The sequence below is a fragment of the Prunus dulcis genome, chromosome 5 (genome assembly GCF_902201215.1).
Source record: "Prunus dulcis chromosome 5, ALMONDv2, whole genome shotgun sequence".
NCBI lineage: Eukaryota > Viridiplantae > Streptophyta > Magnoliopsida > Rosales > Rosaceae > Prunus > Prunus dulcis.
Genome location: NC_047654.1, coordinates 8,953,157 through 8,966,463, shown reverse-complemented (window position 1 = coordinate 8,966,463; position 13,307 = coordinate 8,953,157). Strand labels below are relative to the sequence as shown.

At 37.9% G+C, this 13,307-nt stretch overlaps 1 protein-coding gene, 1 long non-coding RNA gene and 1 other non-coding gene across 4 annotated transcripts; 2 read left to right on the top strand and 1 right to left on the bottom strand.

Annotated features, from left to right (window-relative positions):
• Nucleotides 1–22: 22 nt before the first annotated feature.
• LOC117628403 (protein arginine N-methyltransferase 1.6-like) lies at nucleotides 23–1,347 on the top strand. Its single transcript, XM_034360852.1, has 3 exons — nucleotides 23–127; nucleotides 665–761; nucleotides 907–1,347. Exons 1-3 carry the CDS (start codon nucleotides 77–79, stop codon nucleotides 1,062–1,064), a joined length of 306 nt encoding a protein of 101 aa, XP_034216743.1. The 5' UTR covers nucleotides 23–76; the 3' UTR covers nucleotides 1,065–1,347.
• Nucleotides 1,348–1,902: 555 nt separating this feature from the next.
• Nucleotides 1,903–4,480, bottom strand: LOC117628573. Of its 2 annotated transcripts, XR_004585977.1 has the most exons (5): nucleotides 4,349–4,476; nucleotides 3,269–3,421; nucleotides 2,844–3,074; nucleotides 2,284–2,391; nucleotides 1,903–2,173 (listed from the first exon to the last, which is right to left on the bottom strand). It is a non-coding gene; the product is annotated as an uncharacterized LOC117628573 (long non-coding RNA). The 2 variants fall into 2 exon arrangements; XR_004585976.1 differs by having other exon boundaries at nucleotides 2,106–2,391; nucleotides 4,349–4,480.
• Nucleotides 4,481–12,980: 8,500 nt separating this feature from the next.
• LOC117629429 lies at nucleotides 12,981–13,087 on the top strand. The gene has a single exon (XR_004586091.1). It is a non-coding gene; the product is annotated as a small nucleolar RNA R71 (small nucleolar RNA).
• The last annotated feature ends 220 nt before the right edge of the window (nucleotides 13,088–13,307 follow it).

The following is a 13,307-nucleotide window of genomic DNA, read 5'->3' as shown; positions in this document are numbered from 1 at the left end:
GAACGACAAATATGTCACTGATGTTGAGGCAACGGTTCCAAAAATATTTCAGAAACTGAGTGAAGCATTTACAGTCATGGAGTTTGATTGCTCAAAACCTATAACATCATCTTGTGGAAAAACCCAGGTACCATAATTAGAACTTTGAAATCTGGATGGTAATATTTGTGGTCATCCTTGTTGAATTTTGGTCACAGTTGGTTTATTGCAAAGGACAGTAGTGGTGGTATTATTAGCCAGACATAATTAAGCATGCTCTCTGTTGTTTAGCACTAACCATGGAACAAATTATTGTGCTCACTAATCATTGATTCTGAGACCTTGGTAGTTTTAAGATTTCAATTGCCTTGAGCACTTTATGTTCCATCTAAGAGGTGAACATCAAATTTATCTTTTAAAACCAGCAAAATATATTTTTTGAGAAACTATAAGGTAAAATACCGATTTATCCCTAATTTTCTTAGCAAATTGATTTACATATCCTATTCACAGAAAAATCAAACCACAGTGACCTTACCCCTACTTTTCTGTTAAACAACGTTCTGATTTTGAATTAATAAACATGACTCTTTTTATTATCTACGGGGGTTAATCATAACTTCTCATAACAATAAGGCATCACTATGATCTTGCTTAATTGGTGGTTGGAATGCATTCCTGCCAGGTTGAATTTACTGAGCCTGGGATATGCCATGGCTTTGCACTATGGATTGATTGGGTGATGGATTCAGAGAACTCCCTTGTTGTGTCTACAGGGCCAGGTATGGTTGGGTTCCTTGGCCAAGCTGTTCAATGGAAATTTGCTACTTTTATTTGCTGTTTTGCACATTTTTGAACAACCATCATTGTTTTTTACTTTAGCCTTAGTTATGTTTTGCTCACATTTTGTGTGAAATGTGGATCCAGAGAAGAGATATTGGAAGCAAGGAGTAAAGCTTCTGGCTGAGCCTGTGGCAGTTAGAACTAACGAATCAAGAAGTACAGGTGAATGCCGGTCTGCAGTGATTCAAGCGTCGTTTGACCCATCAAGCGGCGACCTCGACGTCAGACATGCTTTCTCATAGCCATGTCAAGCGGAACCTGCCTCTACATCATTTGAACCATGAAGTGATACCTGCACTCTCTTAGCCTCTCATACTGTGGTTCTCCTGTGCTGTTATTGTCTCATGTTTTAGGATTTTCTTAGAGTTCATGATCTATAACTGAGAGTGTAATCCCAATTTTTTTAGGGTTTGCACCCTTGATGCGTGGATCGATTGGTTTCTGTTCTGGATTATGCTACTGTTAGTATGATTAACGAAATAGACAATATATTTTAAAAAAATTATGCAAATATTTAGTAGTAGATATTGATCAAAAGAGTTCACTACAGATAGTCTTAAATAAATAGAATTAGAAGTTTCAATTGTAAAAATCAGCGGATCCTAAAATTTAATAAATACCAGAGGTGGTGTTGTTTTGGACCTCTTTAAACATTAGAAAGAAGAAGAAAAAAATGATTACCAATAAACTAATTGGTTCAGACTTTGAAATGAGTCGTGTCAGGCCCTTGGGTTTTTCTTTGTACATTTCTTTGCGGTAATAAATATGTTTCTTCTCGGGGAAAAAAATGTTAAGCATGTATTTTTGGACGTAAGCACCGAGCAACACTAAAAACATCAGATGATGATTTTAACTAAGAAAATATGGTGAAACAAAAACAGTTCTATAGGAAGTAGCAGATTCAACTTGAGTTCAACATCTGATTGATCCATTGATTACACCGGGAATTAGAAACACCGATGAAAATCGTTTTTCATAATAGCTCTTCTGGGCAACCTAAAAATTAAAAATAAAAAGAGAAATATGACATCACACGAAAATGGTGTGACACTGTTTCTGGTATAAAAATATGGCCTTTATTTCAATTTTTGTCAAAAAGAATAATACACAGGGAAACTTATTTTCAGGTTTCTAATTAAATACAATATTCAAGGAAAAAGATAAAAAGGATCGGTTGTAATGGGAGAAGAAGGTGGAAATCTAATACATACCTTTTCATTTTGTCTCAAGGCTTGTAAAATCATTCTAACTGTGATAGGTAAGCAAATGAGATTCAAACATGGTGAAATGAAAATCAAATTCTTTGCTCTTCCTGAGGTATTAGCAACTTGTCATAATCATCAACGGTAACCTGGTATAAAAGTTTCAGATTAGCTAGACAACAACAACACTTCAGGATACTTGTGTTCTAAACAGCAGAAAATTCTGACCGGAAAACAAAAGAAAAGGGAATTGTAGTACCTCATATCTCCCATCACCGTAAGTGTATTCCACATACAACTGTTTAGGCTCTCCAGGACATGGATCACAGAAGCCCATAATGCCGGACTTCTTTACGCCTTCATGAAGCTGCATGATTAAATTGAGCAACCAGAAGTCTTAGAAAAGCTATGCATTTTTAGGGAACAATTGTTTCTAAACTTGAAATTTATTCTGGTTACAGTATGCTGCAAGACTGGCATGTCAAAGCAGTTGCAGTTTGGTTACTCAACAATGAATTTTAATTGTCTCATGAGCTAGAACCTTACCCTCCCTTCCCCCTTAGGTCGAGAGAAAGAGCAGAGTGGCGAAAATAAAGTCCATTACTTTTAAGGTTTGTAAAATTCATTTTCACTGTTTGTTTTACTACTTGGTACATATTAAAGCGTGCATTTCTTCTTTTTTCAGTTTTAATAGTAAAGCATGCATTCTCGTAAATGCAATATTATTCTATTTTAGCCAAACTTATTGCTAGGCCAACAATAAGTAAGCACTTGATACTTAAAGAGTCTCAAGATACTAAAAGCAGTAAAAGAACAAACCTTCAGTTGCCCAGAATCACTGACAAGGAAATTTATAGGCAATTTAACATCAATGACTGGTGAATCATTCGATTCTACCAGTTCATCTCTTTTCTTCAAAGCTTTGAGATTCCCATACCATGCTTTTGTGATTACCAGGCCCCCGATTTCTAGCTGCCTATTTTGTTTCCTATTCGCTACATTCTATAGTAACTTCTGAGCTTTTTCTGCTGCTGCTCTTGCCTCTAGAACCTGCAGATACAGGGTTTATAAATTCTTCCAAATTTTCACACAAGACAAAATGGAAAACAATTTAAAAAAAACAGAAAGATATCATGTGCACAGACTGCATTATATTAATTCAGGGAAAAATAATTGTAGAACACACTGAAACCCGCAATCATCCAACTTAAAACAAGGTGCAACAGGTATCTTCAGCATCTCACCAAGAATTACAACACAGCACAAAACTTGGTCCCCATTAAATTGCACAGATATTTTGCACTTATGGATAGCCATGCCGGTGTAGAAGTTTTCTCCATATTCTCTAAAGCCTTTTGCTTTTCCCTCTTAAGGTAATAAGGTTTCAAAACGAATTTCTGCAAGTATTCAAAAAGGACACATAATCAATAGACAATATATTGATTTAAAAAATGTGGGTTAATAAGATCAAATTGGAACTTTCAAGTATCAATACATTTCCCAATACCAAGATTTTCACACAGTACAAAATGCCAAGTGAGTACATCGGAACTCTGCAGATAAACTAATATAAGTAAGCGACTAATGATGGACCATGGAAAACGACGTCAAATAATCAGTAGATGGTGGAACAACGCATCTGCTCCATAACTAAACACTTAGCCACCTAATGGATGTACAAAATCCCCTCGTTTGACATGGGATCCAGAGAGAAATATATATATATATATATATATATATATATATATATATATCAAGCATAGAACATGCAAATCTCTGGTGAATTAAGTACACTGATAAGGTTGATTGCATCTTCAAGACACTAGCTCACATACATCATTTCATAATTTGCTTCATGAATTTTACAAATGGGACCCACTTTAAAAGGACAAAAATAGGTCAACAACATCAGCCACAAGTCTTTTCAATAACAGGAAGTACCATGGTTAATTCATGGCTATATTCTTTGCCTAAAATTCACGACTACTTCCGTGTTGCAAGCACAAGACCAAATAGAAATATGTTCATTTAATGCACGCTCACTGATCAAAATATATTTCACAATCTAACAATTTACGAACAGAAGGGGAGCAAGAAACCACTTCCTGCTATACACTTTGATATTTCAAACTAAAGACAGTTTTCAACTACTATATATTAAATTTAAAAAGGCCTAATATAAAGGAGAAGAAAAAATGTATAAAAAAAAAATTAATGAGAAAATTAGCAGTAAAAAATCTAGGCTTTGTTTGCAAAAGCAAAAGGTAAAAAAGAATAACATGCTCAAAACAGAATGGCCAAAGTTGGAGAATATTTATAATAACCTTGAGTACAAAGTAAAGTGATGTTGGAATTATGACCGCTGCAGCTGCAAATACAGGATCCAAATTCCCGGAAAGCAAAATCTGCATATAAAGCCATCAGCAACAGATCAAAGCTTGGGAGGCCTAAACCTAGGTGATACTAACAGTATAGAGTTATATTTTATTTTATATCCAAAAAGATATTAAAAGAGAAATGCACGCATGACGAGAAAGTTTTCCAAAAATACATAACAGATATCAAAATGTAACCTCAGTTTTGTATTTTATAATCCCAATGGATCCTCAAACTCTACATAGGCCGCATTTCTAATCCCCAAGAACAACAATAAAAAGCCACACACAAGCACATAAAACACCTTTGCTTAAATGTCAAATAGAGATCAAATTCGTACTCACATGTAAAATACATACAGAGTAAAGACAATTCTAACAGGAATAACTAACTTTTGGCCCCCACGACGCAATTTGAATTTCCAAGAGATACCCTGTTATAGAATGGTAGTGTATAAGATATCAGTCACACTTTAAAAATATAAAGAAGTCAACCAAGTACTGTTGTTAAAATGTTAACTCGCAATTGTACGGGCCAATTAGTAGTATAGCAAGACAAGTACGAGGTCGTACCCACGAGGACTAAGAAGTTAAAACTAGTTATGTACTTAGATTACCAAATTCAAGAAAGTAGGAGGTTAAGTCTAAAACAGAATTTAAAGCAAGAGTGGTTGTAATTGTTGAACAAATGAGGCAAAACGAAATTTCAAACAAAAGCAAGGTGAACAAATGTAACAAAGAGTACTTTTGTAGGCTGGAAAACAGGTTGGGATACTAGGGCATTCGATTCACCATAACAATTCAATTCTGGGTTATAAGGAGTCAAGTGACAAGTCTCATTCGGATTCAAAGGTTGATTCTAGCTAAAGTATGATTAGGCCATGGTGTCTGGTCCTAACCTTGTGCTCCTAATTCCCTAACTTGATTATTTGTTGTCTAATCTAAATTAAGCATTAGGAACCCATTAAGCATAGAAGAACAAGTTAAACAACCAAGCATGTATCTAATCCCTGTTGTCGAATGTCCATACATACTTTTCTTATTCATAGTTCAATTAAAATCAAAGCATGGTGTCTACTCTTGATTCAAACCAAGGTAGCTAATATACAAGTTCTAATGGTGATCAATCATCCAAACAAGCATATTAACTGATAAGCATAAAGAATAGGAATATGAATCATGAATCAAACTTGAAACTCAAAACTTCAACTTATAAACCCAGAATATTCATGTTAGGTTACATCATAGCCCTAGTTATGAATTTAGCTACTCATAATGGAAATGAAACTTAAGCAAAAATGAGAAAACATATTGAATGCAATAAGAGTAGAGAAAACCAATTCTGAAGTTGCTTGTGGTTTCCAAGGCTTCTCCAGGTGCTTATCCACTTCTAATGCTACTCCAAGAACTTTCTCATGTCTAGAGTATGGCAACTAAAGAGGTGATTTGGGATGAGTTTGGGTGGCTGGTGATGGCAGAGAAAGAACAAATTCGTAGGAATATGGAAGGAAGGCTTGCTGGAGTTCTTGTGTGTTCTGATTTTGGGCTCAATGAAGTGATATAGGATGGCTGGAGTGATTTATAGGTGAATGGAGTGACTCCTCTGCACTTGAGTAACTGACACACCTCCCTTAATTGCTCCCTTAATTGCTCAACATGTCAGGTCTAAAGTCAAGAAAAGACCTCCCTTAATTGCTCCCTCAATTGCTCCCTTAATTGCTCCCTTAATTGCTCCCTTAATTGCTCAACATGTCAGGTCTGGTGTGTACATGGGCTCACGAATTGGGCTCAACTTCATTATCTGATGCATTTGAGTAGTCCATCTTGAAGTTCAGACTCTCATCTTTCCAACCACAATTTATTTGGGCAAATCCAAGTTCGGAGGAAGATGTTAAGGCCGAAATGAGTTGGTAACCCAGTCTGCTCGTTTTTGCACCATTTTGCATCTTTTCTTATCCAAAGACACCATTGTTACCTAGGCCCAATGAACTGAATGATAAACAGAAAAGGGATTAAAAGCACACGTTTGACTCAATAACATAACCAAATCATAAGCAAGAAGGGTACAAAATGATATACAATTGTGAACTGATCAAATACCCCCAGACCTAGATTTTGCTAGTCCTCGAGCAAAACAAAAGAGAATAAAGTTGAAAACAAAACAAGAAGTTAACTAAACCACTTCTGTAGGTAACTCGATTGCAATGTGCATATGCAACAAGCCTTTAAACCTCTCGGCATCCCTAATCGGAAGAGTTGTGTCTCCTGAGGGTTTAACAGAAACGATACCCACAAACGCTTTAGTGACTCTCTACACCAAAAGGTTAGAAAACTAACTTTGAAAACAACTAATGAAAGAAAACTTTAATCATGCATCCAACACCATAGAGTTACCAAGATAGATGATCAATAAGTGTGTAAAGTGGAAGCTATAGCTCAAAGGCACACGGCTTCAAAGTAAACATACTCAAATCTTGAAGGAAGAACATGCTTCAACTCTAATTCTCACATCTAGCACTCAATCACTCAGAACCTATGGTTTTATTCTCTCAAACAAGCATAAGTGAGTATATGAAATAGACGCACAATATTTGGTTAGATCTCATGAAGGGAATCAAATACTAAGAGTAGAGATACACACATACATACCAGCACCCATGAATACATCCTCAAAGATCAGCTAGGTCTTTCACAAGGTTGCAATGAAAGGCTAAGGTTAAGGGAAGTGGAAGAATTGGAAGGAACACAACTAACTTAAGAACATACCAAGGTTGCATTCTTCATTGATCTGCAAGGTGTCATTGATTTAGAATGGTATGGCTGCAACTTCATAGCATCATCTGCCATAGACTTCATATTTCACATTTAGATCAAATCGAAACACTTTCTCTTTATCTTTTTTTTTTTTTTTTTTTTTTTTTTTTTTATATAGATTCGCACCAATTTACATTTGGGCATGTGGCAGCAACCTCCTTGCTTCAAACTTTATCTTGGCACACCTTGGTATATTTCTAAGCTATAGGGTATGGCTATAATAGGTTAAATATCTCTGATTGAGATACAAAGTTAGGGGAATTATGAGGGTGATAGAAGAAAAAGGCTTGTAGTGTTTGGCTGCAAGAGAGCTGATGGAACACACGAATGGGTAGGGTGAAAAGAAAGCACATAATATGGTTATACACGCAGAGCCTAGCATCACTTCAATGAGTTCATTCATGGGTGAGAGCACGCACCTGATATCTGCAAAGAGAATCATCCTTAGTATTCAACCAAAATGGAACAATGAGATCATTTAGACTGAATTGAAGAAAATAAGTAGAGATGAGGAATAGAAACACTTTAAACCCTCTCAAGAAAGCAATTAGGCTCGAAATAGCTCACTAGGGTAGTCTCCACTATTTTCCTTCAAGAATCTGAGCATGGTACTTTAGCCACCAGAATTCTAAGAGCAAAAGCTTTGTGAAGTGTAAAATTTCTGATATGAAAATCTCAATGGCAGCTCCATAGCATTGGTTGTATGAAAGTGACAAGCGAACGAAAATTGTAAACACAAATGAACAAAAATTGAAAACCTCCCCCCCAGACCTGAATTGAACATTGTCCTCAATGTTAAAGCATAACAAGGATGAGTGAGAACATGTGAATAATAAGGGGACAGTTTAAGACAAAGTATTAGAGAAACTCCCTCTTGATGCGATTAGGTCGACCGCTACCAAGCACCTTATTCTTCAACACATGGGTTGCCTCCCAAGAAGCGCCTTAGTTAATGTCTTGGCAAGACATTATGCCATTAGCTAACTTGATTGTACGAAGGGAAGATGATCCACCACATGACCAGTTTGAATTCCAACTGACACTCCCTCATAGAATGGCTTTAAACGTTGTCCATTTACTTTGAAAGTCGAGCCATCTTTAGGATTTTGAATCTCCACAGCTCCATAGGGAGATACATTGACCACGGTGAATGGGCCAAGCCACCTAGACTTCAATTTTCCTGGAAAGAGACGCAAACGTGAGTTAAACAAAAGAACGACATACCTTTGGTGAATTCTTTCCGTTGAATGTTCCTGTCATGGTAACTCTTGGTACGTTCTTTGTATAGCTTTGCATTCTCATAGGACTCATGTCAAATTTCTTCCAATTCATTGAGCTGAAACTTTCTAACATGGCCGGCCTTGTCCAGATCAAAATTCAACTTCTTGATGGCCCAAAAAGCATTGTGTTCAAGCTCCATTGGCAAGTGACAGGCTTTCCCAAACACAAGACGATAAGGGCTCATTCCGATGGGAGTCTTATATGCAGTCCTATAAGCCCATAATGCATCATTGAGCTTGGCAGCCCAATCTTTCCTTGTACTATTCACCACCTTCTCTAGGATCTGCTTAATTTCTCTGTTGCTTATTTCTACTTGACCAGAAGTTTGAGGATGATATGGTGTAGAGACTCGGTGGGTGATATTGTACTTCTTCATGAGTGCTTCAAATAGCTTGTTGCAGAAGTGGCTGCCTCCATCACTAATGACAGCCCTTGGAGTACCAAACCTTGTGAAAATATTGTCCCTCAAGAACTTCAGGACCACCTTATGATCATTGGTTTTGGTGGCTATGGCTTCCACCCATTTAGACACATAATCAACAGCAACAAGTATGTAGGTATAACCAAAGGAAGATGGGAATGGTCCCATGAAATCAATACCCCATACATCGAAGAGTTCCACAAAAAGTATGTTCTTCAATGGCAGTTCGTTCCTGCGGCTTATGTTTCCCATCCTTTGACACCTATCACACTTAACACAAAAATTAAATGCATCTTTGAATAGAGTAGGCCAAAAGAAACCTGATTGCAAAATTTTAAGTGCTGTTTTCTTGGCTCCAAAGTGGCCTCCACAAGCCAATTCGTGGCTATGCCTAAGGATGCTTTCTTGTTCTTCTTCTGGAACACATCTTCTAATGAGTTGATCTGGGCAATGCTTGAATAAGAAAGGTTCATCCCAGACATAATGTTTCACCATGGAAAAGAACTTCTTTTTGTCCTGATAAGTTAGATCATTTCTAAGAACACCACAAGCAAGATAATTAACAAAATCAGCATACCATGGCTCTTTGACTTGGGCAACATATAGTTGTTCATCTGGGAAAGTCTCATTCAATGGTAGTACAGCTTCTCCTTGCTCTTCAACCACAATTCTGCTCAAATGGTCAGCCACCACATTTTCACATCCCTTCTTGTCTCGAATCTCCAAATCGAACTCTTGCAGCAAGAGAATCCATCTGATCAAGCGAGGTTTGGCATCCTTCTTAGTGAGCAAGTATCTAAGAGCTGCATGGTCAGAATAAACAATTACTTTAGAACCAACAAGGTAAGGACGAAATTTTTCTAAAGCAAAAACCACAGCAAGCAACTCCTTTTCTGTTGTGGAGTAATTGAGTTGGGCATCATTCAAGGTCCGACTTGCATAATGAATCACATGGGGAAGCTTGTTCTTCTTTTGACCTAAAACTGCACCAATAGCAAAGTCAGAGGCATCACACATTATTTCAAATGGTAAAGACCAATCTGGAGCTATGATAATAGGGGCTGAAGTTAGCTCTTTCTTCAAAGTCGTAAAGGCTTCCATGCAAATCTCGTCAAACTCAAAAACAGCATCCTTAGCAAGGAGATTACACAATGGTCTTGAAATGCTTGAAAAATTTTTTATGAACCTTCTATAGAATCCGGCATGGCCCAGAAAGCTTCTAACTCCTTTAACAGAGGAAGGGGGTGGTAGATTTGTGATGATATTTATCTTGGCTTTGTCCACTTGAATTCCCTTGTTTGAAACAACATGGCCTAGCACAATTCCTTGTCTTACCATGAAGTGACACTTCTCCCAATTCAAAATCAGATTTGTTTCTTGACATCTTGTAAGCACTAGAGACAAGTGGTGAAGACAATCATCAAAAGATGAACCAAAAACTGAAAAATCATCCATAAATACCTCCATGAATCGTTCCACCATATCAGAAAAGATTGCCATCATGCATCTTTGGAAAGTTGCTGGAGCATTGCACAAACCAAATGGCATCCTTCTATAAGCAAATGTACCAAATGGGCACGTGAACGTGGTTTTCTCCTGGTCTTCCGGAGCAATGGGAATTTGATTATAACCTGAAAATCCATCAAGAAAACAGTAGTAAGCATGGCCAGATAAGCGGTCAAGCATTTGATCAATAAAAGGCAAGGGAAAATGATCTTTTCTCGTGGATGTGTTCAACTTCCTATAATCAATGCAAACTCTCCAACCGGTGATAGTGCGTGTTGGAACTAGCTCATTCTTCTCATTCTTTACAACGGTGATTCGGGACTTCTTTGGAACCACTTGCACAGGACTCACCCACTTAGAATCTGAAATTGGGTAGATGATTCCCACATCAAGTAGCTTCAAAACTTCAGCCCTAACCACCTCCTTCATATTGGGATTTAGCCTCCTTTGTGCATCACGAGATGGTTTGCTGTCTTCTTCCATTAAAATTCGGTGCATGCACATGCTTGGACTAATTCCTTTGATGTCTGCTATGGTCCATCCAAGGGCTGTTTTATGTTCTTTCAGAACTTCAATTAAACTGTCCTCTTCATGTGAAGTGAGACTTGCAGCAATTATAACAGGGAGGGTTTCATTAGCACCCAAATAAGCATATTTAAGATGATTGGGTAGAGGTTTAAGTTCTAGCTTTGGTGGGGTGATAATGGATGGCTCCAATTTTGTGGAGGATGATGCAAAGGCTCAAGTGGTGGCCTAAAGGATGGTGGGTATGGTTGAAACACTTCTAAGGCAGCCATCACTTCTTGGAACTCTGATTCAAAGAGATCTTCCTCTTCTTGTGTTAGGACCGCTTCCAAAGCATCATTAGACTTTTTCTGCACAATTTTAGAAGAAACCTCATGATCCACAACATCAATTGAAAAACAAGTATCAAGAGTGATAGAAGGTTGAGACAGAGCATCAAACACTTTAAATTCAACAGTTTCACCCAAAACAGTCATGGAGAGGGTGCCATCTTTCACTTTGATGATTGTGTCTGCAGTGGCCATGAATGGTCGCCCGAGGAGAATGGGATCAACACGGTCTACATATGGGTTATCCTCCATATCCATCACTACAAAATCAGCCGGAAGAATGAGTGTATTAACTTGAACTAAAATATCTTCTACAATACCTCTTGGATATTTGATAGAATGATCAGCTAGTTCAAGACGAATTGAGGTTTTCTTTATCCCTTCTAAGCCAAGCGCCTGATAAACTGAATATGGCATTACATTGATGCTTGCTCCCAAGTCCAACATGGCTCTTCCAACCGTCTTATCTCCGATGTTAATGGGAATGTTAAAGCTGCCAGGATCTTCTAGTTTTGGTGGAAGCTTCCTTTGCAACACAGCACTCACATTCTTGTTGAGCTTTACTTCTTCACTTGGAGTAAAATTGAGCTTGTGAGTCATCAAGTGCTTGATGAACTTTCCATATGCAGGAATCTGTTTAACAACATCAAGCAAGGGCAAATTGATATTAACTTTACTCAAAATATCATAAATCTCTTTAAAAGCCTTATCTTGATTTGCTTTCTTCAAACGGCCTGGAAATGGAATCGGTGGAATATATGGAGGAGGTGGGATGTATCTATCTTGATGAAGATGTGATGGCACAAATTTGTCATCTCTTTTATGCAATTGAAATGGATTGGGTTCCTGAGAATCAGATTTGGCCTTAGGAGCAGATTGGGACGTTTTGGGTTGTTCTCCTTCCATAGCTGTGGTTTCCTCTTCATCTTCATCCTCTACAACCACAACATCATTTGATAGATCAGAACCAACTTTGTTATCAACAATCTTACCTGATCTGAGCACATGAACGGCCTTGGCTTCTTGGTTTTTTGGATTGATCGCGGTTTGACTTGGCCATTTCCCAGGTTCTCTTTGAGCTATTTCAGTAGCTATCTGGCCCAATTGGACTTCCAACTTGGAGATGGCAGCTTGTGTTGTTTGCTGGAAATTGGATTGGTTGATTGCCATTTGCTTCACTATATCCTCCAACGATGATGATTGTTGTGGCCTTTGAAGTGAAGGGGGATTCGCTTGGTTCTGTGTATTCCTCCATGAAAAGTTTGGATGATTCCTCCAACCTGGATTATAACTTTGAGAATATGGGTCATTTATTGGACCTCGGTTGTAGGAATTCACCAACTTAGCTTGCTCTTGCACAAATTCTGGATATGCAGCCCCAAAGGGACAAGAAATGGTAGGATGATCATGAGTTTCACAGATGCTACACACTTCCTTCAAAGGGTTTCTTGAGTTCAATGCAAGGAGGGCATCTAGCTTTTGTTCCAATTTGGAAATCTGCACACTGGAAGAATCATTAGAACCACCAGCAATACGTTTACCTCTTGTATCGGTGTGTTGGGTCTCCATTGCTATCTCCTCAAAGAGTTCATATGTTTCTTCTGGAGTTTTAGTCTTATAAGAACCACCTGCAAAATTAGTGACAATATTATGGCTAGGGGGGGTTAGTCCTTTATAAAACATACGCATCTGAAGCTTCAATGGAATCCCATGATGAGGACATTGATTGAGCAGCCCGTTGAATCTCTCCCATGCTTCACAAAGCGACTCATCATCTTGTTGTGCAAATAGAAGGATCTTGTCCCTGAGCATGTCGGTTTTTTGCGTGGAGAAATATTTCTCCAAGAACTTCTTTTGAATGGCTCCCCAAGTCATGAGTGAACCAGGCTTCAAAGAATTCAACCAATATTTAGCCTTATCTTTCAAAGTGTACGGAAACACTCTCATTCGAAGTTGCTCTTCTGTCACACCTGTCAAGGGAAAAGAGCTCACAACATTAAAAATATCCTTTATATGAGTTAATGGATCTTCA